The 26,888-nt window shown below is 36.9% G+C and overlaps 1 protein-coding gene and 1 long non-coding RNA gene across 2 annotated transcripts in view; one reads left to right on the top strand and one right to left on the bottom strand.

Moving 5' to 3' along the window:
- ZEB1 (zinc finger E-box binding homeobox 1) overlaps nucleotides 1-21,543 on the top strand; it is a 112,286-nt gene extending 90,743 nt beyond the window's left edge. Inside the window, exons 3-9 of the mRNA XM_071734876.1 lie at nucleotides 3,620-3,682; nucleotides 5,182-5,343; nucleotides 8,766-8,968; nucleotides 11,873-11,978; nucleotides 13,425-15,232; nucleotides 16,912-17,092; nucleotides 19,055-21,543. Of these exons, the coding sequence (XP_071590977.1) occupies nucleotides 3,620-3,682; nucleotides 5,182-5,343; nucleotides 8,766-8,968; nucleotides 11,873-11,978; nucleotides 13,425-15,232; nucleotides 16,912-17,092; nucleotides 19,055-19,605 (3,074 nt within the window). The 3' untranslated portion in view covers nucleotides 19,606-21,543. The remainder of the gene's footprint in view (nucleotides 1-3,619; nucleotides 3,683-5,181; nucleotides 5,344-8,765; nucleotides 8,969-11,872; nucleotides 11,979-13,424; nucleotides 15,233-16,911; nucleotides 17,093-19,054) is intronic.
- A 757-nt stretch (nucleotides 21,544-22,300) lies between these two features.
- LOC139792091 (uncharacterized) lies at nucleotides 22,301-26,122 on the bottom strand. The gene is made up of 2 exons (XR_011724139.1): nucleotides 25,805-26,122; nucleotides 22,301-23,083 (listed from the first exon to the last, which is right to left on the bottom strand). It is a non-coding gene; the product is annotated as an uncharacterized lncRNA (long non-coding RNA).
- Between the last annotated feature and the right edge of the window lie 766 nt (nucleotides 26,123-26,888).

The following is a 26,888-nucleotide window of genomic DNA, read 5'->3' as shown; positions in this document are numbered from 1 at the left end:
CTACATTAGGTTTTATGGAGCTTTGATTTGCTATGGTAAAGTAGCATTTACTTCTCTACAGTTTTTCTAGAAGGAAAGGTGTGATCTGGTAATCATATCGGCCTTGGCTGCACATTAGAAATGTGAACAGGGAGGTATCGAACACACAATCTCTCTCATACAAGGAAAGTTACTGGGGTAGGTGTCCTTGGAACACTATTAATATCTTCAGGACTGCATATTTATTTTTAGAAAACCTACACTAAGTAAGTTGTGTTTCATTGATGAAGTAGTACTGAAAGTTGCTGGTTTTAGTTGAACTTGACAAAATGAGTTTTTTACATATTTAATCAGTTCACAAATGCCCAAGAACAGAACTGACACACGTACCATTTCCTTATCAGATTAGTTTCCTTCCGTTTCCAGTCATTCTAACTGAATTTCTAAAAGGCTTTTGGAACAGGTGTTTTATATATAAGGTGTGTATCTCAAGAGGTTTAACTGAAACAGTCATATGGGTTTGAAAAAGTGAACCATGTGTATCCTGCACAAGTTATTGTCAGTGTGCCAGCTCTCATGTGTGCAATGATTCTGTAATATGACCTTTTTTTTGCTTTAGTTTACAGTAAAGCCTATGCTACAATTTAAAAAAGAAAGGTTAAAATTATTGTCTTCTTATTTTAATACATAATGATATTTTTTAAGTGTGTTAAGTTTAACTATTTAGGAAATCTAGTAATCTTGGATCAGGAACTAAGATAGTATTTAAAAATTGTAAATAAAAAAAAGTTGTCCAGACCTTGAAATAGCCTGTTAAAAAATCAATGAAATCATGCTTTCTGCTTAAACTCCTCCTGAAACTAAAAAATTCCTTTAACTGATAAAAATTTAGGTTGAGCTTATGTAATGTAGGATGGTTTGTGTTCTTCTCTGGGCATGTGTTGCTGAGGAAGGTTGCTGTGCTATTTAGTGTTAATTTAATTTGGGAGGAAGGCTAAAGAACTGTGACATCTTTTTGATCAAGTTTTTACTTTACAGAAGCAAACAACCAGGCAATACTGTAAGCTGTAAACAGTGCTTTCTACAAGCATATCAGAAAATAAGCTCCAAAGAATTTAAATTAGAAATTTTTTTTAATGGGCTTTAGAATTTGTTCTCTTCTCTGAAGATAAGACTGCAGTGGAAACTTCAGTAAACTTTGCCTTTCTACCTACAACCAAAATTTCCATTTTGCTAGTGCTTTAAATTTGATCAGTTATCTTACCCATGCAGAGATCTTTACAGTCACAGTGATAGTGTCAGGCAATTTTACTGCCAGTACACGCTATTGCCTGTGATCTGAAAATCATCAGCATTTGACCCCGGGAAGTCCCACCCTATCTCTAAGAAGCTTCTCATAAGCAATGATGAGATACAGAAGCCCAAGGACACGTTTTACAATTATCTGGCCTGTCCAGACGTAATGCCAAGATGGATATTCACGCCCTGGATGCTATTTGTGGAGACCTGTGTTTAAGCAGTCATTCAGCAGGTAGCTCAAATTTCTCATGGGATTCAGAGCTTCGACTTCTTGCTGTAACAATATTGTGAGATCTGTTCTCTCATCCTGACATCCCTTCCCATTGCCTCCCAGCAGCTGTGTTTCCCACATGGTAACGGGGCTTCTTGAGGGCAGAATTGTGAAGTTGCCTTCTTATGCTGGCCAATCATAGCTAACTTTATGGCAACATTTTTCAAATTGTTAATTGTTCCTACAGCATTAACAAAGTTCACCCTCTGTGGAAATTACCCTCCCTGACTTATACACCACTTGTAGCTATTGGGAAGAGACAGTATCAAACAGTGCTCACGATTACTAGAATTGAGAGGGTTTTTAACTTCCCTGAGATTAATCTGTAATGCCATAAACTCCTTGACATTCCCTTGGGAAGCATATCTTTTACTGAAGTCAATGGAATTTGCTGGAGACAGCTATAAATTTCCCTAAGTAATAACTTACTGATATTCCCCCTCATCCATAAAGCTTATTTCATAATGGAGAAAAATCACAAAGCTCTTTTTAAAGAAAAATAGTGGGTTTGCATCATGATTGTTTTTAAGAAATTAAATTTTGGAATTACATATGCATTGAATGCAATCATCCATCTTACAAATTCTGAACCAAGTCTGTGGTATCATGAGACACAACCATAATTAGTTCACAATCTAATACTTACCAGGAAAATGCAGACTCGTTTGGAGGTTTTTCTAGATTACGATTAAAGCAAGGTATAAGTCTTGTATTTCCCTTTAAATATTAAATATTTCTTATTTGTGACTATCTGCAGATTCCACATATCTGGGGGTTGTATCAAAGCAGACAGAATAAACTATTTTTTTCTTTTCAGAATTATTTTTTTATTATTTTAAAGAAGCAGGTTTTATCTTAAATCTTGAAGTTCTCCTAGAATTTATCATCTTCCATATAGAGGAGAAATTGGCTTCTCCTGTAATGAAAAAGCTGGGGTTGTTCTGGGGTTCTGACTAGCAAAACCAAAGGATTGTCACTGAAGTAGAGTGAAGCAAGGTAAATAAAAGTGTGGCAGTTGCCATTTTCAGATCACAGAAGTTGTTAGTCTGTTCCTATCATGTAGGAGTCTTTTTCTGCAGTGTAGCTCTGAAGCATCAAAGGTTTCCATTAAAAAAATATTAAATAATGCTTTAATTTCACATATATTAACATAGCATACTACTGATAAAGGAGCAAAAAATACCCAACAGTTTTCCTGTTCACTCCTGCTGTAAGCCAGTGACTGACAGCAATGGCAGCAGCCAGAAGGAACTTTCTGATTCAGGCTACACAACAACTTTAGAAACAGCTATTAGAAACAACTTGGGCCATTTATTGGTTTGAACCAACAACCTGTATTTAGCTAAAGCTTCCATCCTTAAATGCTCTAGCTGAGCAGGAGCTGATGGAGCTTTGGAGGCAGGTAGGCTCCGTGACTTCACTTCTACAGATGGCCAGCACCTGCACACTCATACTTGATATCAGAATTGATATATGGAGCTTTTTTATAGTGCACAGTTGATCTGAAGTGGGGAGCATGTGTTTAAAGCCCTTGTTTGTTTAAACAACAACAGCCTATAAGTGGTTTCCAGTCAAAGGAGAGCACAATAAGTAGTTGTTTGCAGACGTTACCAGCAAATCATCAATCATTTCCAAATACTGTTAAGTGGAAAATATAATGTAAATGTCTTTGGTTTATGATACTCTGGTATTCTCCAGATAGCTGCATTTGTAGATAGGATTACTTAAGTAGCTGTCTTTACTTGGAGGAACAAAATGGCCCTGTCTTTGCCTCTCCACATAATGTTTGCTGTTTAGTATTGCTTTCTTTTGAGATTTTATTTCTTTAGTTATGTAATATCCTTGTGGTTCAACTGATTCCACATTATTAAAATAATAAAATAATATTAAAATAATGTGGAATCCATATTTTTGAAAAAAATGTATTTAAATGCCGTTCTTCTAAATAATGCAGAAATGGGAAAGATTGCTGAAGAAATAACTCAATATATAAAGTTCTTGTGTGTGTGGCCTTGCTTTGTTGTGGTTTCTTAATATTTTTTCGTCTTTTTGTGAAATGTACTATTTCAGCTGGAAAAGAAACAAAAGAAGTCCTGGGGCCTGAAGCTCAGACAGATGAAGTTGGATGTACAGGTATTTGTTTTTTCATGAGGTGTTACTGAGTTTTGGCTATGTGAGTAACCTTCTGAAATCTTTGAAGTTCTCCCACCCCTCTTTGTAAACAGTTTTGCACATAAGTGGTGAAGGTCTTAAACTGTGAACAGCTGGAAAGAACAGTCCTCCTTTTGGGTGTCCTGGGTGCAGAGGGTGCTGAGCAGTGCCCCAGAGCAGAGCCCTCACAGGAGGGCTGTGCCCAGTGATGCTTCAGCACCCTGGCTCCTGGGGACTTCAGGAACAAGAGCAAGATGAGGAATAGCATTGATCTTATGCATAGTTGTATAGTATAAAAGTACAGGTCAACAGACAGTGTTTTAAACTAATGATGGATATACCATTTTGTCTGGTTGACAAAAATATTAACATATAGCCCATCCAGCTTTTAAAAAGATTTTATGTTATTTTTAGGTGTTTTAACACTAAGTAGTTACATATTATTAGTGTAAAGCTTATTAAACAAGATGCAGCCTAAACATAGATAATTTCAAACTGTGGATTCATGCATTCTTTTTGTTTGCTGTAAGATCAGGTCTTCCCAGGTAAGTATGAAGAACTACATGATATATTACATTACAGTCTATAGAGAAGAAAGACTGTCTCATGTCATTAAAAGATTGAGTCAAATTGTAAATTGAGTCTGTGACTTCACACTGTGAGATGAATTGTAAAACTTCCTCTCCCTGCTAAAAATATAGCTCAAATTATTAATAGTAGAGGAGATCTGTCATTGTTAAGTGTGCTGCAGGAAAAACTCACAGAATGTTCCACCATGAGTGAACTCTCTCAATTAATTATGTAGGCGAATGCTTGGTAGCAGGTATTTATCCAACAAACATTAAGTAAATTCTTGATTTGCTATTTGTTAACTTTGAATTGCAGTTAATTGATTGTTTCCTTAAATTTTAAACTGGAAAATGTTGAAGGATGTTAACTAAATCTGAAACATTTTTGATAGCCATTTCCAGAGAACAAAACACTCAAAGTTTGTTGCATTTCAGCCAATCAGCTTGTTATTCACGTATGCATTTATGCTGATGAACAACTCTTAAATAATATTAAAAATTATTCCTTCAAGTCAACAAATTTACTTTTGCAAACACAAGAGCCAAGACTGTAAGTTGACCTTAAAATTACAAGAACTAATTCATAATTAATGTTGCAATTTTTGTGAAGACTTTTAGTGAAGCTCAGGGGAAAATCTAAAATTAGCTAGCTAAATCTAAAATTATAAAAATGCTCTGAGTCAAAGAAGCAAACAGTGGTTTTAGTCAAATTTTCAAATGTCATTATGCCACTGTGTCTCAGTTTTAAAACTTGGCATATTCCTGCAATATGAATGGCTTTACCTATGCCATAATGGAAAAGAGTTTTGAAATAATTGGAAAGGGAATGTTTTGAAAATATGTTCCTGAATCTCATTTATGTTCTTTTTAAAATCATCATTTCCTATCTTGTATCATGTTTTTCACTCTTAGTAAAAGAAGATGAATGTGATTCTGATGCAGAAAATGAACAAAACCATGACCCTAATGTTGAAGAATTCCTTCAACAAGAAGATACAGCTGTTATCTACCCTGAAGCACCTGAGGAGGACCAGAGACAAGGCACACCAGAAGCTAGCGGTCAGGATGAAAATGGTAAATATGTCATAAGTTCCATTCTTACAAAGTAAATTGTAGTAACTACTTGACCCAAAAGTTCTGTTGTATATTAGAAGACAACGTTGCACTGAGGCTCAGTTGTATGTGTACCTGAATTATAACCTTCAGGAACTGGAAAGAAAAATTCAAGCTCTCAAAAGTCCACTCACTAGCATTATACAAAAGAACAGAACAAACATTTGTTAATTATAATGGGAATGAAGCAAGAGAATGTGATTGTATGTATAGTAATGTGTGAGGAGTTACAACTTTTTTTTATTATACCTTTCTAAATAAATCCCCCAAAGTAGTCTATTGGACAGAAATTCTTTTAGTGGACAGCCAGTTTATGACAGGCTTAGGGAGAAAAATGTAACATCATTGATAAAAAAATGCTTATGTGAAATAAAATAATGACCTGTTGTCATGTTTCTTTTCACTGGCATATTTCTTAAGCCAGTTAAGAAATATTTTCATAGCTTATTGGAAAGTCTGTATTATTTCATATTTAAATGAGGAAAGTTCTTTGGAGTAAGACTAGAAGTCATACTTTGTTTACTTTTTCATCATGAAACATTGGAAGCAGCTTCATCATGAAATATGTGAAGAAAAAGCATGTTCAGATTGTTTTTGCATTCTCTGCTGCTTTCTGAACTATTCTGCTTCCATAACCTGTGAAGACTACAGCTTCAACAAGGTGGTGTTCCTTTATTGGAGTATTTAAGATGTGCAAAGGAAAGGAACAACCTGCATAAAGGGTTAGGAGTTGTGGTGTTTCTTAAAATGTACATAGTTGAACAAAAAAATGTCCTGGTAGCTGTAGTACTATTCTGGAGTCTAAGGATAGACAAGAAAAATGCTAAGAATTTTTTTCTGCAGTTAGAGAAATGTAATGTTATTAGACATTTTTGAAATAAAGTAGGTAAATTAAAATACTGGAGAAATTTAAATGTGTTTGTGCCTATTTGTATACAGAAATAGGACCTGAATTACTAATACTTTGTTGTTTACTTTAAAGCTTTGGAAAATTCAAGTACAATATATGCTTTAGAGTAACATCTTAAAAATTACAATGTCATTAATTTAAGATTTTAATCCTTGATTGTAGTGGCACAGGTTGTTAAGTTAGTTTTACAGGCTTGCAATGTGATTTTCATGTAATCATTAAAAATAACATGTTTTATTAATAATTTAAATTGGACCTAGCCCATTAATTTCACAGAGAAGCATTCTGAAATTCTTGATGCTGAACAATGATGTTAAGCATTTCATTCAATTAGAACAGAAAATGCAAAAAAAAAATATAGTGGTATTTGCTAAAGATAAAAGCTTCAAGACTGGGGAACTGTACAAGAGAACAGACAGAACTGGAATCTTTGTCGGCTTTGGGAATCCATTACCTTTTCACCACTTGCTGCAAAAGAAACAGAATTTAAGTTAATATGGTTGTGACATTTCCACCGTGTTGCATTTGTGCTGCAATGGAGTATTCTTAAGTCAGGTGAGCTGAACTGTAGGTGGAAAAACAAGAACTGAAGGGGAGCATACTTTGTCTACACATGTGGGGTCAGGTTTATCTCTGGACAGTCTGGTAATCCAGGAAAAGTAGAACAGGGTAGAACAGGAAAACCAGAACTACAGGAGCATTTCCTTATCTGTTATAAAAACAAGTTTAAAAGAACCTGTGTGACAAAGAGCTTAGTGTTTTTAGTAATAATAAAAACTGGTCTGATTCTTTTTCCACTGTTGCAAGAACAATGGCATGTTCAGTAAAAATAAAGACAGTAAATTCCACATAATGGAACAAATTGCTACTTTATAGAGCATATAATCAATCTATGGAGATAAATGCTGGAAGAGGTCATGCAGATAAATAATTCAGAAGTATTTTCTAAAGGACTGGTTAATTTTACGAGTATTAATAATGCTCACAGTTCTGCACCTTAAAGTGACAAGTGTGTACAAATTTACCACTAGTGCTTCAGAGCATGAAATGATAACCAGTAAAGACCTTCCCCCTTCCTCTCCTGCTCTCGTTCAGCACAGTGGGTAGGTCCTTGCAAAATTTGCTTCCCATTTCCCTTGAAGCATGGAGGGGTAGTATGGTCACTAATCAAATACAGTAAACCCTAAATTTGTTTAAGCACAATTCTATCAGTCTATTAAAAAATGATATATTTTTTGATCCTTTATGCCTTAAGAATTTTTTTTTAATAAGTTACTATGTATGGGGGATAAATATATTCTAATAAGAGATGGAGTGAAAACTTCATAAATGCTGACTTCTCAGAAATAGACTTGTGAACCTAATATTTAGGTTCAATCTGATTTCAGTTAATCCTGTACTAATACAGAAGTAATTTTATGAAAACCAGCAGAATAGATTCCATAGATAACATGAGAACCACACTTGTCACTTCACATTTGATTTCTCTCCTTTCTGTCCTTCAGACAGTAAGTTCTACTAAGAGATACATGTCTGTGTATCATAGAATCACAGAATGTTTTTTGTGGGAAGAGACTTTAAAGGTCATCTGGTACCAACCCCAATGTGGTGGGCAGGGGCATCTTCAACTGGATCAGGTTGCTCAGAGCCCCATCCAACCTGGCCTTGAACACTTCCAGGGATGGGGCATCTATAACCCTTACTGGCAACTATTTCCAGTGGTTCACAAGCCTCATCATAAAAAATGTCTTTTTTTAATCTAGTCTTAATCCACCCCCCTTTAATTTAAAACCATTACCCACAATTATCCACAATAAGGTCTTCCCAAAGCCTTCTCTTTTCCAGGCTAAACAACCCCAACTCTCTCAGCCTTTCCTCAAAGGGGAGGTGTTCCATCCCCTCTAATAATTTTTGTGGCCTTCCTCTGGACCAGGTCCAGGTATGAGAATTATAAACCACATTTCTGATAATTTTTTTTTCAGATCTGTTTTCCCTTACAATTCTGTGTTAGGTAAAAAGAAAGAAAAAACTCAGCAGCTTGTGAATATTATGTATTTCTTAGAAGCTGAAAACAGGATGACCATTCCGTATTTCAGTGACAGACTTAAAATTGTAAACAGGATTTGAGTATTACCTGTGATTGAGCTACAAAGATTAATAGAACTTTCTGATCACTTTTAAACACAAACGTGTATAGAGAAGTTCTGTTGCTGTATTGGGAAGTCCAACAGACTCTGAATGAGAGGTGTGAATTTGGGCAAGTGTGTTGTACCAACTATCTCCAGTCACACTGGGACAACTGTTCCATACTGTAGTTAGTAATGTAAAGCCTGTGGGGGAAAAAATCCTTTCGAAAACCAGCAGCTGCATGCTTATTTACAGTAATTTATGTAAATATAAAGCTTGTTTGTTGATGATAATAAGTTTGCAGCTTGCTTTTATTTAAATAGGGTCTATTGTCTTTCCTGTGTAGGAACACCTGATGCATTTTCCCAACTGCTTACTTGCCCATATTGTGATCGAGGGTACAAGCGCTTTACCTCTCTGAAGGAACACATCAAATATCGCCATGAAAAAAATGAAGATAACTTTAGTTGCTCCTTATGCAGTTACACATTTGCCTACAGAACACAGCTTGACCGCCACATGACATCACACAAATCAGGAAGAGATCAAGTAAGTGGCATTTGAATTTAGGTTTTATTTTCTTCTGTTACAGTGCTGTGGTTTGTTAAGTGAGCAAGAATGTACAGACCAAGTAAGCTGTTCATGTCAGATTACCCACATGCTGAAAGCCCAGTCCTGCAGCATGCTCTTAGGCTTGTTGCTGAAGCCAGGATTTTTCTGTAGCTCTCAAAGGGTGAAATTTGAATTCCCATGCCTTCATTTATCTAGACATGGGTTTAAATTTTAATTTTCAGAAGTGCTTTATTACACATATAGGTAATTAGGTTTTTTCTGTTTGTTGACTTAACGTTACACAAAAAGGTGACTCAAATCTAATCTCAAATCTTTAGTGAAACATTTAAATTTTTCTTTTATAAATTCTGTTTGGCTACTTCAAAATTTACTGCACCCATTTTTGCCCTTAAGAAAAAAATCATGTTGATTCATTTGCTTGAACTGTGAAATGCAGTTTTTTAATGCAATCCATGCTATCAGACAATATGCAAATAATTTGTGCATGAAATACAATGTTTTAATAATAAATAAAGCAACAAAAAGGGCTGAAGATATTCTGAGCTTGTTTTTTGTGGTTCATGAGGTGACCTGAGGGCATGGTTACTTGAAACACCATCCATGAGTTACCCATCTCGTCACTATGTAAGGTCCTGAGGTTTTGTTCCCCTCTCCCTTTTTTTCTTTTCTTTTATTCCCACCGTTTTCCTCTCATCCTTTCCAATTACATGCTTCCATAGCTTATCGAAGGCCCTCTGAGGCACAGGAACCAACTGAAACTCAGTGCAATAGTCAGTAATCATCTAAGAAAAAAAGAGACAGATTTTCCACCACCAGCTTGGAGAGGGAATGACTTGGAGTTGGAAGCAGACTATTGAGTTTTAAAGACTGAAGCAGAAACATTTCTGACAGATCTAATACGTGCTCTAATGTTTGATATTAATATTCAAGTATTCCAGCATCTGCGGGAGCTGTATATACACCGAGATCCTTAAACTTGAATAATCTCAAATTAAGCAATAGTAACTGATTCTCCACAGGCTTAAGTAAATCCTGCCACGGTCCTCTAGATTCAGTGAAGTCGGATCATTATAGTGAAATGCAGTGAGCCAGACATAATCATCTAGAACATCATCTTCAAGGCACTTAGTTAAACAAAGCTGAAAAGCCATGTGGACTAGCAAAAGACAGCTGCCAAACCGAGGAATAAGGGTCAAGTGCTAATCAGGATAAGTCAGTGCAGACCTCACTGCAGAGCCAGGGAGGAGGTGGGAAGGAGCCCACCCCAAGGAGAGTGGGAGCAGTATCTGCTGAGAGGTGCAAACTGCAGCTTAACCAAGTGCTTATCCCAAGGGAGCTGGCAAAGTAGAGTGCTTGGAAGCAATTTAGATTATCTTGTTTCAATTTGTCTTCTGTTAGCATCTGTGCAGGACAAAGGAGGATAGGGTGTAGAACAGGAAGGGTTGGTAATTCGGACAGCAGATCTCATAGCAGAGTGCTCAGGCTTTTGTCCAGCAAACTTCCACAGCTGTGGGTTCTTCAAATCTATGGGCATAAATCAAAGCAGGAGCATTGTCCTGCCTTTTTATTCAGCCCTGCTGCTTCATCCTGGGCCCCAGTTGCCCTGCCCAGGCCTGGGAGTAGCTGCCTTGCTCGGGGATGCTCTGCTCCCAGTGCAGGGAGCAGAGCCAGGCATAGGAGCTCCCCAGCAGAGCCTGTCTGGGTTTCCCAGCAGAGCCAGTTAGTGCTCCCCAGCCCAGAGGCAGGCTGTTCCCCACAGTACAGGAATAGCTCTGTTAATGAGTTTATGAAAATACTTGCCCTGGTTACCAAAACTCTGCAGCTGCATCTAAATGGTGATAAAGTATCTTTTCGCAAATTGAACTTTACTTAAAAAGCAGCCACTGGATTTTTTTTTTTTTAATAAACAGTTTGTTTGAACAGAAAAATGTCTAATTCCTACATTTTGTGTTGGTAATTAAGCTGCTCCAACTTATAAAATGTATTGTCTATTAAAACATAGCTCATAGATTTATACAGTTTGTGATCAAATTATCTATATTGCATAAACATGTCACAAGTATACTATGTATATTTCCATGTTTGTCTTAGCTTTTGCTTTTTTTTTTAAACCAGTGTAACGGTAAAGATAAGTTAAAAATAATTTCAAGCTTAACAATAAAAGCTCTCACAAAGCAAAATATGACAAAAATAACCACAGAGCTTCACTGGAAATAATGGAGAGGTTTGATGTTGTGTTATTGGGAAATCCCTCCAGATTGTTATTTATTTTAATTTAGGTTTTTGCATTTGTTTTGAGAATTAATTGTGACTGAGAATGCCTTTGTTGTCACTGAGCCATCTTCTCTTGAGCAATCCTGTGGCATCATTACATAGAGGAATCCAAGCCCAACAGTAAGAGCTGGAAGCATGTAAATGGAAAAATCAAGTCAACTGATTAAACTTTAAACAGGCTTTTATATGCTTTCATGTTTTCTCTATCCTGTGTGACATTCTGTGGGTGGTGGGTTTGGGTTTTTTCTTTGGTTTTTTGCTTTCACACATAGAATTAGCATGCATCCTGGAACTTCTTGCTCTCTGAACATGTTAGTGCAAGCTTCACCTGAAGTTGGGAGAATGGGCAAATATAGTTTGGGGTTGCTTTGTCTGGTGTCTGGTTTTTTACTGTACAAGATCTACTCAGGAGATATACATAGCCCAATTTTAACATGACTTCTAATTTGTTTCTTTTTCATGCATAATGCATACCACCTTCAATCTTTTAAAATTATGATTGATTCTTTTCAGTTTTGTATTGCATTTTCTCTGTTACAATGTGAAAATAGAAAATGTATTTCCGACATGCTGCTGGATGCAGTAATTACAAATTCTTTCTTACAGAGACATGTGACACAGTCCAGTGGTAATCGAAAATTCAAGTGCACTGAATGTGGAAAAGCTTTTAAGTATAAACATCACCTAAAGGAACACCTACGAATCCACAGTGGTAAATAAACCAAGCACTGAATTGTGTTACTAATGTTGCCATTTCTGCTCTGTAACTTTGATGTGATATCAGTCTTGTAAGTTGAAGTTTAAAGTACTGGTGTTTTTCTTTCTTTTTTTCCTCTGGCACTCTGTAAGCTCTGCAGCCTTCAGCTGTGCAGGGAGTATGTAGAATAACTCAAAAGGATTTACAGTGGCAGCTAAGCTCTGATAGTTAAGGAAAACATCACTTGTGGTGGAAGAAATGGGGGCATCCTTCTGGTCCTTTTTCGTTTGTCCTGTTTTTCTCAGTGTTTGCAGATAATTCAGAATGTTGTGAGCCTTGACAGAAGATTTTAACTGGTATGCTTCCTACTGTGGCTGTGATTGTGATCATTCAAGGCTATTCATATTAAAACAACCTCAGGGCCTGGGTCTAGGATTGTGATACACTGACACAACAACAGTTTCAGTTTATAAGAAATTTAATATGTAGAAATATATTTTAATATATATACATTCAATTTTGTCACTTGAACGAGTGTATCGATTTCTGTCTTTACCCAGATTTACCAATTGACAGGAAGTCTGGGAACAAGGTTTTAGGCCTTCTTTTCCTTTCTTACCAGTTATTCAGCCATGATAATAGCAGTGAAGTGCACCTCACTTAGCAAACGTCATCTTAATTTCTTTTCCAGAGGGTGGGGGCATTGCAAGTGGGAAAGCCTCAGCCAATGTACTTGTCAGTTTGGAGCAAGCCAGCTGTTTCAGCTCTTCCCTTTTCCTCTGTAGCACCCAGCCCCTGAAAATCCAACTCTTACTGGGGGTGTAGTGATTGCATGGTTGTGTGCCACTTCCTGGCAATTTAACCTGACGTTCATCTCTGAAGGCAAATATACATCTGTCTTCTACATGTGTCTCATCTCCCTTTACTTAAACTCTGCCTGGTTTTCAGCTGATCAATACTGTAGGAAGATACAGATAAATTGTATTTGAGCTTGCTGCAGTAAAATGTGCTTAACTCCTTATACAATTATGTTTTGCATTTATGGCATTTTTTCTTTCGTTAGTCATATTCACTATTTTTTTCCATTCTGAAGTAGTTTATGCAGCTTCTGAAGTTAGTAGTGGTACTATTTGAATGGAGCTTAATGAAATCTGCAAGTATTATATGGGTTAATTTATGTGATATGTACACAATTTTTGGGAAATACTGGAACATATCATGATTGCGTGGCCTCTGTCCTGTACCTGCTAGTGGATCACAAAGTAGGGTCAGACTCTTACTGTTCAGCTTACTGTATAGAATTATTTTTTCTCCTTAGGACTCTCTGAGATGTCATTATGGTGTATTCTTTTCTAGTTACTATTGCCTGTTGAAGTTACACTGTAATGTAGTAAGGTGTTGCATATGCCTTTTTTCTTTTTTTTTCTTTTTTCTTTTTTTTTTTTTTTTCTTTTCCTTTAGGAGAGAAGCCATATGAGTGCCCAAACTGCAAGAAACGTTTTTCCCATTCTGGTTCATACAGTTCACACATAAGCAGTAAGAAGTGTATTGGTTTGATGCCCGTGAATGGTCGAGCCCGGTCAGGGCTCAAGACGTCTCAGTGCTCCTCCCCTTCTCTTTCTGCATCACCAGATAGCCCAGCAAGACCACAGATACGGCAAAAGATAGAAAATAAACCCTTGCAAGAGCAACTTCCTGTTAACCAAATTAAAACTGAACCTGTGGATTATGAATTCAAGCCCATAGTGGTTGCTTCAGGAATTAATTGTTCAGCCCCTTTGCAGAATGGGGTTTTTAGTGGTGGTAGCCCATTGCAGGCAACCAGTTCTCCTCAGGGTGTGGTGCAAGCTGTTGTTCTACCAACAGTAGGTCTGGTGTCTCCCATAAGCATCAACTTAAGTGACATTCAAAATGTACTTAAAGTGGCAGTGGATGGTAATGTTATCAGGCAAGTATTGGAAAACAATCACGCTAATCTTGCATCCAAAGAACAAGAAACAATCAGCAATGCATCTATACAGCAAGCTGGCCATTCCCTCATTTCAGCTATCAGTCTTCCTTTGGTTGACCAAGATGGGACAACCAAAATTATCATCAACTACAGCTTGGAGCAACCAAGTCAACTTCAGGTTGTTCCACAAAATCTAAAAAAAGAAAACTCTGTTCCTACAAATAGCTGCAAAAATGAAAAATTACCAGAAGATCTTACAGTGAAGTCTGAGAAAGATAAGAACTTTGAAGGAGAGACCAATGATAGCACTTGTCTTCTTTGTGATGACTGTCCCGGAGATCTTAATGCACTTCAAGAATTAAAGCACTATGAAACAAAAAATCCTCCTCAGCTTCCTCAGCCCAGTGGAACAGAAGCTGAGAAGCCCAACTCCCCTGTCCCATCAGAAACTGGGGAGAACAACTTATCTCCTGGTCAGCCACCCTTAAAGAACCTTTTATCACTTCTTAAAGCTTATTATGCATTAAATGCACAACCAAGCGCAGAAGAGCTTTCAAAAATAGCAGATTCAGTAAACCTACCACTAGATGTGGTAAAAAAGTGGTTTGAAAAAATGCAAGCTGGACAAATTTCTCTGCAGTCTTCTGGACCATCTTCACCTGAACAAGTTAAAGTAGGCAGTCCCACAGATAATGATGATCAAGCAGCAACTACAGATGTAAGTGGACCCCAGAACAGCACAAATAGCTCACAAAATCCTGTCAGTACAACAAAGTCTCAGACTTTACCAGGGGGATCAGCTCAGAATGGTTCACGCAGCAGCACGCCATCCCCATCGCCACTGAACCTTTCCTCATCAAGAAATTCACAGGGTTATACGTACACAGGAGAGGGTGTACAAGAAGAGCCACAAATTGAACCTCTTGACCTTTCACTACCAAAGCAACATGGAGAACCATTGGAGAGATCTACCATAACTAGTGTTTACCAGAACAGTGTTTATTCTGTCCAAGAAGAACCTTTGAACTTAACTTGTGCAAAAAAAGAACCACAAAAGGACAACAGTGTTACAGACTCTGATCCTATTGTAAATGTAATCCCACCAAGTGCCAATCCCATAAATATCGCTATACCTACAGTCACTGCCCAGTTACCTACAATTGTTGCCATTGCTGACCAGAACAGTGTTCCATGCTTGAGAGCTCTTGCTGCCAATAAGCAAACCATTTTGATTCCACAGGTGGCTTATACATACTCTACAGTTAGTCCTGCAGTTCAGGAAACACCACCAAAACAGGCCCAAGCCAATGGAAATCAGGTACTTCATTCCCTGTATGCCTTGTGTTGTGTGTGATGTGGTCATGCGGTATCCATACTGAAGTAACAGAAAACTGTCCAGATAAATCAAAGAAATGTGAATACAAGTTATCAGTTTATTTGGCTCCATTGTTGATCAAAGAATAATTGATTGGCTTGGGTTGGAAAGGGCCTTAAAGAACATCTGATGCCAACACCGCTGCCATAGGCAGGGACACATTGCACCAGGTTGTTCAAAGCCCCGTGGTTGTAGAGCCTCATTGAGGTTTTTTTTAATGGGTAATAGATGTTACTGTTAAGCCTCCTGCAGAGCCAGTTAGCTCAGGCATCTTGAGCCCAGACTGACAGAAAATACAGAGTTCTGTGCATGGACAAGTGAGTTTTTCACCATATTCAATTGTTCAGAAGTGTCTTCTAGGATATTTGTGCTCAGTATTTTAAAGTCATTCTAATTCTGCTGATCAAAGAGGAAAGTAAGGCCATGGCTTGTGTTTCTTGCTGGCTCCATACCTCCTCTTTCCCCACACAAAAGAAACCATTTAGAACTTCTGGCTACTCCCCGCATGTTGCTCTGCTTTCTTGTCAAGTACCTGAATTCTTCCTGCACCATAATGGCACTTTAACAAAGTCAAAATTCAGATTTGTTCTCAATTGAAAGTCAGGCAGGTATTTGTCGTCTTCATCTGTCATTCCTGTATGCTCCTCTGTCCCTTGCTGGGTACATCCAGATGTGATGTACTCAGAGTCAGTCCTCCTGAGAAACACCCATGCACGTTGTGGTAGGGGCAGAGCCAGAGCACAGAAGTGGCTCATGTAAAGACTGAGCATTTCTAATTAAATCTTAGAAATCATCTGCTTAGCATTTTATGCAGGCTTCTGTATTGCCAGAGACTGAGCAGCTGTGAAGAGTTACAAGATTTCTTGTATGTTAATGCTTATACAGCATTAGAGGTAGTTAATGTGTACATTTATATACCCAAATTTTATAATATAGGACAAAATTAATTCTGTGTGCAGTGATACTGCTGATATCAGAAGAAAATACTGTGCTTCTTGCAGGTGAGCTTCAGAGCTTGAAATGCTTAGAAATAGGCAATCGTTCTGACATTTTTTTAAACTTTTAATTAATGAAAAATCTAAAGCCCCCAATTTTGGGGTTAAATAGTATTTGTGGTAGTTTTATGAGGAAGACGAGAAATTTGCAAAATATGCAAATTTGAATTGTAACTTAAATACCTCTTTGTGAAAATTTCATCAAAAAGTACAGTCTTAACTTCCATAAAATCCAAGGTAGCAAAATGTAGGTGAAAAACATTGTTTTTAAGATGCAGTTAGCTATTTAATTTGCTTTTCCAATTTATTCTGAGGTGCTTTATAGGCCTGTAATTCTGCTTTTCCTTCCTAACACTGGATTTATTTTATGGGCCCTAAGACATGGTCTGTCAGTGTAGCTCAGACCTTGCCAGAATTCTGTATCTGTATGGTGGCAAGGACTGCAAAGCAGAGTGATGCAGTCAGTCCAAGATCTTTTTGACTTTTTAAGTCTAAATAATTTTGTTTGGATGCTTATGGCATTGAATGAGAATAACAGTGTAGCTTCAGCTTACATTTTATAAATTACGTGCTGCATCTGTGCAATTCTTTTTGTTGAAACCAACCTTTTTAATAATTTTTCTTAAGGATGAAAGGCAAGACACTAGCTCAGAAGGAGTATCGAATGTAGAAGATCAAAATGATTCTGATTCAACACCCCCAAAGAAAAAGATGAGAAAGACAGAAAATGGGATGTATGCATGTGATTTATGTGACAAAATATTCCAGAAGAGCAGCTCATTATTGAGACACAAGTATGAACACACAGGTATGTACTAGGAAAAGCAGTTTCAGATCATTATTGAGTGGCAGTGTGTAAGTGATCATCCCAACTGGAATCCAGTTCTCAGGAAGTGCAGGTAAGTGTAATAGTCCTTAATGCTTGTTATCAGTTTTCTTTGGAAACCTGTGTTTTCTTTATTTGCTTGGCAGAACTGCAGTTCTATGTTTCTGTAAATTTGTGAGAATTAATAGAAAAAGGGGAGTTTCTTCCATCTGACTCATGGAAACAACCTTCAGTCAAGGATGTATTAATTCTAATTTATCTTGCCTGGTTATAAATCTTAATATATATATATATATATATATATATATATATATATATATATAAATTAAGGGACAAGGATTGTGTATGTGTGTATGGAGCATGAGTGCATCTATTCAGCATGAAAGATTTTCAAATTAGGCCACATTTGTACTTACCTGAAATTAAGAGCACTAGACATGTAATGCAAGCCCAGAAGAACAACCTTTTGGCTTTGATTATTATTTTTAATTTCTCATAGTTGTTCCTTTTGGCTCCATCTCTAGTATCTTCAGTCTTTTTTTTTTAATAACTGTTCCTCTCTTATTTTTTCTGTGATATCTTAAAAAAAATTTTTTTAGCGGCTGGGTGTCTTTATTATATTTCTGCATATTATTGTTTTAATTTTATAGCACATACAAAATCTAAAAGATTAAAAATTCCCTCTTATCATTACCACTTCTCAAGATGTATACTTTAAGACTACCTATTTCCATACATTCCCTGTCCTGAGACTTTTAAAACTCCTTTTCATGACACCATTGTTTGTTCAACACCATCATAGACTCGAAGAATCATCAGAAATGAAGGTTTCAGGATGGAAAAGACCCTTCAGGTCATTGAGTCCAACCACAAACCTGACACTGCCAAGTCCACCACCAAATCATATCCCTAAGCACCTTCTCTACACATCTTTTAAATACATCCAGGGATGGTGACTCAACCACTTCCCTGGGCAGCCTGTTCCAGTGCTTGACAACCCTTTCTGTGAAGAATTTTCTAAACCTCCCCTGGTTCAATCTGAGGCCATTTCCTCTCATCCTATCATTTGTTGCTTGGGAGAAGAAACCAACACCCACCTTGCTGCTCCTTTGGCATGAGCTGACACGGAGATGTTGATCTTCTATATAATTGACAAGAAAACTGCTTTCTTTTTGTCTGTGTCTTATATGTCTGGGTTAAGACTGTACAAAGGGGTTTTGCCTAACAACCTTGAGTGTTGAAATCAAAAGAACATTACCAGGCTCACGCTGTGTTTATGAGACTCTAAAAACAAGGCAACAAAGTAGAACGATGGAAAACAGAGCAGAAAGAGAACTAAGTGAAACAAAGCAGATTTTTCTTGTTAATATATGTGTAGTCAGCATGTTCTGTGCCTATGGCACTTATTTGTGCCAACCTAGAATTTAGAATTATTTTCCTTTTATCTATTACCTTTTTTTTTTTTTTTTCCATGGAGGAAGGACTTTGTACACACACACACACAGAAGCAACATAAAAGCTTAGTTGATTTTAAAATGTCACCAATGTAGAAAAGTTAAAATGGTTTTGAGTAGAAATAATGTTTACTGCAATAAAAATGTCTCCTTTTTTAATTTACTTACATTTGCATCTTTTTTGTGCTAGAAGTTACACCTCAGAACCTCTCTGTCCTTCTATGTTCAGCTTTCCTAAAAAGCTTAGAAATGACCCTTGCAATGGTGCCACTGTACCACTGCACCCTTCTCCTTTGGGCTCAGGTGAGCAGCCAAGGCTGAGAATGCACAGGAGTTGAAGGTCTTGTTAAATAAAGTTATTGACTTAATTTATTATTATTAATAAAATTATTAATAGGCTCACCAGTAGCATTTTCTGATGAAGAAAACATAATACTTTTTAAAAATTCCATTTACAGGATGACCAAAGGTTTGTGCTTTTATTTTGTAGGTAAAAGGCCTCATGAGTGTGGAATCTGTAAGAAAGCATTTAAACACAAACACCATTTGATCGAACACATGCGACTGCATTCTGGGGAAAAACCCTACCAATGTGACAAATGTGGAAAGAGGTTTTCACACTCGGGGTCTTACTCTCAGCACATGAATCATCGCTACTCCTATTGCAAACGAGAGGCAGAGGAGAGAGACAGCACGGAGCAGGAGGAGACAGGCCAGGAGGCACTGGGGAACGAGCACGCTGGCGCCAGGGCATCTCCATCTCAGATCGACTCAGATGAGAGAGAGAGTCTAACCAGGGAAGAAGAGGAAGACAGTGAGAAAGAGGAAGAGGAGGAGGAAGAAAAAGAGGTGGAAGGACTGCAGGAAGGAAAAGAATGTAGAAAACTACATGAAGGAGAGGATGAAGAAGAAGCAGAAGAAGAAGAAGAAGAAGCGAAAACTGAAGGTAACAAGAATGGTGAGGCTGTAAATCAAGCAAGCAGTGCAGAACCAGAAATTATACAGAATAATGGGCAGGTGTCAGAAGAAAAAAATGAATAAAGCTTAAAGGATAGTTTTTCTATAAGGAAAAAAAAATTGGTAATGAAGTTGATTCTATATTATACATGCTTTTCATGGAAACACAGTAGCCTGCATACTGTGATTCCTGTTCACTACTGTGTAAAAAAATATATATATAAAAAAAAAGAAAAAGAAAAAAAAAAAAAAGAAATCCAGGTGTGCCTGAACCTCAAACTTAGTAATTTTTCACACAGTTTTCAAAGTTAGGAACAAGTTTATAACATGAAGCAGATTAGAAAAATACAGTGACTCTGAAAGCAAAGATTTATCGGGTTGTAGAAAACCTGACTTATTAGACAAACATCTGGCATTGTTTGTTTTATCAGTATTAATTTTCATTCTTAAGTTGATTAATTTTTAAGCTGTACAATTGGGAGAGATTTATATGAATATTTTTTTTTATGGTAAAACATTTCCTAAATCCACTTCAGTATTTTCTTATGTTTTAAAATGTGAGATTCTGCACTACAAAAATTCCCTTTTGCAGAAACCTGTAATGCAGTTGCAAACAGTGCTTGGCTACCTTTGTAAATTCAACCTAGAAGGTAGCAGTTTATGACATTAGATGTTGTAGTAGAGCATATTATCATTTAAAGTGTATTGTTAGCCTTAAGAAAGCAGATGATAGAAGAAATGAAGTTTCTTACTCATGTGATAAAAAATGTAGTTGAGAAGATTGTCGTTGGGTTCTGATTGCAGGGACTAACAGTGTTAATACTGGTAAGGACAGCAAAGTCGTCAAAATCAGTGTTTGTAATTGTGTTTTGAGTATGTAGTAACAATATGAAGGATATGATATGAAGCTTTGTATCTCCTCTGGCCTTATGCAAGACCTGTGTGCTGTAAGTGCCATTTATCAGTATTATAAAGGCTCTAAGCAGCCTTTATCCCATATGTGGCCTACAATAACTAGCATTTGTTGATTTGTATCAAACTTCTAAACTAATTGTGGGGAAAAAGAACACTCAGCCATCAGAGAATTAAGAACACTGGTATATTTCATTATTTAATTATTTGGTGGTATTTTGGGTTAATACCTGACTTGCAGAATTTCTCTACAATAATTACAAGGGAAATTTTCTAATCTGCTTTATTACTTTATTGGTTTACTTTAATTTCAGACACATACATGACATGTTATCTGGCTCATAAGTATTTTCAAATGTTAGTTATTATGGACCCCATTTATTAACAATGTTAGCTGATTTTTACCTATCAGTATTATTTTATTTCTTTTAGTTTATAGATCTGTGCAACATTTTGTACTGTATGTCTTCAAACCTGGCAGTATTAATACCCTTCTTACTGACATATGTACCTTTTTAGTTTTAGAAAACTTTTATATTTATGTGTCTTATTTTTATATTTCTTTATTTATTACACAGTGTAGTGTATAATACTGTAGTTTGTATTAATACAATAATATATTTTAGTATGAAAATTTGGAAAGTTGATAAGATTTAAAGTAGAGATGCAGTCGGTTCTCTTGCATTGAGATTTGATTTAACAGTGTTATGTTAACATTTATACTTGCCTTGGACTGTAGAACAGAAGAATTAAAATGGGAATGTATTAATTTTACAATTGCAATCAATTCATTTTACCTTTACCCAGTTTTTAATATAAAGCTCTTAAATTTTGAAATTCACTGTGTGACTAATAGCATGATGCTCTGCAGTTTTATTAAGAGATTAGTCTAACCATGAAACTCTCATTTCCTTAGTAAGCCAAATTAGAATAATCTTATAAACAGTGTTGGGAACAATGTTTAACATTTTTGTGCCAATTTGTTCCTTTATTCATGTATGTATGTTACAAACCTGAAACTTCATTTTTAAGTTCCTTGTTACATCATGGTCATTTTCTAGTTTTTTACCAGACTCCCCATCTCACAATAAAATGCGTCAACAAGTCTGACTTACTGTCATTATTCTGGTAATTTTAAAAATTGTTTTAAATTTTTTCTATGAGATGTTATTCAGACACAGCTCCTACTTCAGCGTCAATACTCAGTTTCAATTGTGTGTAAGTAGCACATAAGTGAAAGGAAGGATTGACTGTGTGCAGGCAAAGGGATTGCTACATTAGTTTATTGATTTAACAATGTTACTAGGATGACTTTTCAAAATGACCCATGTGGTTTTGTGATTTTTTTTCTCTTCTATCTAATATACAGTTTAATGCTCTCTTTCAGTAAGACTGCTTTTAAAGGAAGTAAGTCTGTAACTGGTTTCTTGATTTAGCAGTAAGCTAGTGAAAAGGTTGGTGTATATATTGCTGCTGAACTTTCCAAAGATATTAAGCCAGCACTACATATACGTTAAATTTCAGTACTGTAAGTATGAAAGCTTGGAAGTTGTGTTAGATATAAACATTTACAATATTTTGCAATGGAAGCAAATTTTAGAGACTGTTCTTTAAGCAAAGCGCTGTTGTTTAACCATCCTTAAAAGGGAATTTCATTTCTTAATTTTGGGGTTTTTTTACATGATCATCATGTAGGTTTTTTTATATTCACATATCTAAGTTTTCTAATCATTCTTAATCTTATTATCTCAACATTAATGCAAAATATTTATCCCATATATTGTTTTTCTTTGTCTGTATTTTGCTCTACAGTATATCAAATATTGCACTTTCAAGTAGTATCATTGAGGTAAACATGAGAGAGCTGTTGTGAAAAAAATAACCATCTTTATTGAATCAATAACGTTGCCTTGTAATTGCTATCATTACAGAACTGATCAGGTAGTTCAGGATTTCTCACAGGTGAAACTGGCTCTGCCTTGTTCCAGGTAATGAAATGTACCTTTTTGAAAGTATTTTAAGATGTTTCACATTTTTCATATTCCAGGAACATCTTACTTGTCTGTAGTAATAAACCCAGTGAGACATTAGTTGAAATGGGAAAATTTTGCTGTCTTTAGTAACGGAACAAAGAATTTGATTAAATCCAAGGTTAGTCACACAAGTGACAGCTTCATGTGAAAGGCCAGTAACTACAATTTCCAAAACCTTAAATGAAGCTGGAGAAAACTCGGCTTGGATAGAGAGCAAAGACCAAGCAATTTATATTTAGAAAATGTCATCAGTCTGGGGGAACAAAATTTATATTCATTACCTAGAAACCCTTATTAACATTTTTATCTTCAAAATTGATTGGTGTATTGAATTTTGCATCTGTTAAGCTGGGCAATGCCTCTGATGTTTGTGACCTTATAACATCATTTATTATCCATTTGAAAAGCACAAAAACTGTGATGCATCTTCATTTAACAGAGTAAACTCAGCTGGAACACAGAGGTGCTTAGGAGACGCAGGGTTTATTCCCATCCCCATCAGTGAGATGCCTGCAGTGCCCATAGGAGTGTGGTCTAGAGAAGCCCAGGCAGCTGTGAAGTTGTCCATCCACCAAGGTACCAGAAAGTCCTGCAGCCGTGTGCACCTTCTCTCTAACCTAGTGAGAAAGCGGTTTCAAGGAGAGTAAGTTTCACACATGAAAAAAAGTGATAGCAAAGCTGTAAAGCCCTTACATTCTAGCCCTTAAAGAAAAATAAAAGTTGTAAAAGAGCAGTAAAAATAGAGTGTAGTTTTATTAAAAAGCCACTGTCCTGTGACCTCTTCTTTGATGTGAAGATGAAAATTAAATCAGTTGCCCTGTGTTCCCAGGCTGTTTTCTGTGGGGGCTTCTTCCTCATGCTCGTAATCAGGAGACAGTCACCAGTCCAGACCGGCAAAAAGAAAAGTGTCCTTTGAATGCAGCATGGGGCAGAGTGCTGACCTGAGCCCTGAGTTCTGGTTTTGGCTCTACTACTGACCCATTCTGTGACTCCAGAATATACTTACTGCTGCATTACAAAATCATTTTGAGTTTCAAAACTGTGACAGTGATATGTATTTTTTTATCAAGTAATTTGAGAACAGGAAAAACACTGCAAAACAACTGTAGGAAGAATGTTAACAGAAGTAAATACTGTTTCATGCTGTGGGATGTGGAATGCCCTTCTGAGATCCTGAGAAAACAGGAGCAGAAAGGTATTTAAGGCTACAGAAAAAACTAGAAGATATGTTGAAGTGACTTCTTTCTCCTCTCTCAGTAGTATTCAGGTGGCATCCCAGGAGTGATTCTGGTGGCATTCTCGAATTCTTCATAGCCACATTTCTGTCTTCATTCAGGTTTTCTGGACCAGCCAACCCTATCCTTGTGTGTAATTGGTAACACAGGAATGCTCAGCAATGCTGTGTATATGAGCTAGGGAAGTGGTTTGGGTTTTTTTTTTTTAATTATATTGAATTAAAAATAATCAGATAAATTATTAGATACTAAATAAGAAATCAGGATTAGGAATCAGTTTGGCTGATCTCAGAGAGCCAGTGTGATTCAACAGTAACCTTAAATTTTAGTAGAAAAGGGGTGCACCATGGAATATCAACCCAGAACACAATATAGTTGCCTAAAAGGCACTGTTCTTCACAGATTGAGTGAGAATCAGTTAAGATGGCAACAAACATTGTGGTCACATCATTGAATTAAATTATTCTAAGGCAGTTATTGCCAGGAAACCCACAGCCAGTGTCTGTACAAGGAGCCCTTTACTGATGTTTGTACTTGCAAAGTGTACCTGGGATGGTGGTGGCCACACACCTGAGTGGAAATTGGAAAGCAAAGCTGCTTACGAGAAAGTAAGTATTATGCATGAAAAAAAAAAACAGTTTTTTACAGTGGAGGTTGTACCATCAAGACAATGAAAGGTCAGGTGTACACACTCTAAACCAATGTAGAGGTTTATAGCCGAGAAATGAAGATACTCCCAAGTGTACAGAGGATCATTAGAAGTGAAGGTGATGGTTCGAGGATGAAACACTCCAGTTTGCTCATGGAAGCTGCACTGAGGTTAGAGGGTGGGTTTTGAGCAGAAGAGGAGGTAAGAGGAAAGATCTTGGTATGTGCTCTCCTGAGCACCTCTTGGAGGGGTGGGGTTTTTTTAATTTATTTACTAGCGGTGTACGAGTCTGCGCATAATTGTTTACATTCTGGTACTTACACACTTATTTTGAGGGGTTTTTTTCACTTTCCTTGGCGGATTAGCTGGTCTATTTGTCACTAGAATAATCTCTAAATTTCGTAGTGGAAATTAATTACTAAAATTACTTTTGAGTCTGTATTTTATCTTTTATTTTTCATATTGTTGGCCAGTTGTTGTAATGATATTTACACAGACTGTCACAAAAAAAAAATACAAAAGGCTTATGATGATCAAATTAACTGTTAAAAATGATCAAATGTTTACAACTTGTGTTTAACTACTCTGGTCTTTTGTGACCTCAGGTCACTAATCTGTCACACAATCTTCCTAATCGTGTGCCTATCATACACTCTTTATGTATGTTGTCTCTCGAGGAAACAATATATTTTATTTCATAGTGTCACAAAAAAAAAAAATATGCTCTTCTTTTAAACCATAATTAGAAAATAAACTGATATTTGGGATTACACATGAAATGTGCTGATGTCAGGAGCAGAGTGGCATGAGTTTGGCAGAGTATGTGCTAGCAGCATGCTGAATGTGAAAGTCATGTAGTATTAACCCAGATTTAGGTAAAGTTCTCCAAGGCCATACCTCTACGTTAGCAGATCCCCAAAAAGATAATAAAAATTACGAGCATAATTGGAAGTAATCTTTAAAATAAATATATTGAGAAATCTAGTTTTGTATTTCCTTTGGTTTTCTGGTGAATCTCAAGTTCTCAGAGACCTGCTTTTAGATTTTAACCTTTCTTTATTGGGGACTGTCCTTTGGTTTCACTCATCTTTGCATAGTCTGTGGTTTGTGTCATAATCATGAGATTTGCATTGCATGTTATATCAGGAGCTAAGGGGATAAATGTGTTAAATGCTAAAAAAAATCTGAAATACACCTACATTGATTTTGTGTCATTCCTCATGAGTTTCTGTTCCTCTTTTACCTTTACATTTTGCTCATTTCAGTGCTCAAAAGTAAAACCTTTTGGACCAAATTGTTCAAAGCTGGACCATAATATTCAAGAGTAAGTTCAGTGGAAAATAACAAAGTCTTCCTAGAGAAACCTGTCACTATAAAGAGAAATGGTACTTGTATTCTTTTCACCCTCCTTCAATCAAATCAATTCCCAATCCCAATAATGGGATAACACTTACATGGACAGCAGTCCTCAATTTCTTTTGCTCAGGCTGACTGTAGTGCTGTCACTGGTCTCCTCCAAGCCAGGAGCTGAATAGCTGTCTCACTTCTACATACCTCATTTTGAGTCCTTGTGAGCAAAAAGTATGTGAGCAAGAGGGAGGAAAGTTTAACCTTCCTGATGGCTGGGTCTGGTTGTGGTGACAGCAGCACCTTTCCATGAGCTGCTGCTACCACATAGCAGCTGGGTAGTGTTTGAGGTGGCCATGGTTACAGCCTGACCAGGACAAGTTGTATCAGCTGTGGTTGTGGAGGTAACAGGGACTGTAGTCAAGTCAAGCTGACTAAGTTTACCTGGAGTCAGCTTTTTTCCTAAAAACCATGCTTTGGAGGAGCTGCCAACCTGCACCACCCAAGTCAAGAAAACAGCCACCCCTGGGTCTGTAGATTATAAATTCTTGGCAGTAGCAGCTCATGTTCCCCAAAGCATGGCGGTGTCTTCAGAATCTTTTTAGACAGGGTTCTTCATATTGACACTTTGGTCTCCAAGAAGGTGTGTTAAGTGCTCTTAAAAGGTCCTGAAGCTTAGTGAGAGGCTTTTTATAAGCCAAGGAACAAGAACTTCTGACATCTGCACTTGTGATGAGTGTTTCCATCATTTCTATAAGGCCATTTCTCCTAAATGAGGGGAGGAAAAAAGAAAAAGGTTAAAGATAAAAGATAAAAAGACCAAAACAAACCAAACAGGTTAAAAAATTAACTGATAATTGATAATATAGCTTGCACAGGGCTACTCAGGCAGAGCTGGGAACAGAACTGAGGGGTCTCTGCCCTGACCAAACCATCTGCCTTTTATTTCAACATACAGTTCTGAAGGAATATGGCAAATGGAGAATTTCTGCAGTTTTCAGCAGCACAGTGGAACTCACCCTTGAGCAGCTGTGCCGCTTGACAAGCTTATACTGTTCCTCTGCAGTCAAGAGGACAGTTCTTCAGCTCAAGCAGCAAGCTCTTAGAGTTAGTATACATTAGCAGCACCTTATTCAGGGCCAGTAGATGCCAAAAAATGGTGGGTGGGACATTCAGCCAGGTGGTTGGCTG

This window comes from Heliangelus exortis, chromosome 2 (assembly GCF_036169615.1).
Source record: "Heliangelus exortis chromosome 2, bHelExo1.hap1, whole genome shotgun sequence".
Classification (NCBI taxonomy): domain Eukaryota; kingdom Metazoa; phylum Chordata; class Aves; order Apodiformes; family Trochilidae; genus Heliangelus; species Heliangelus exortis.
This window is presented reverse-complemented; position numbering and strand designations above follow the sequence as displayed.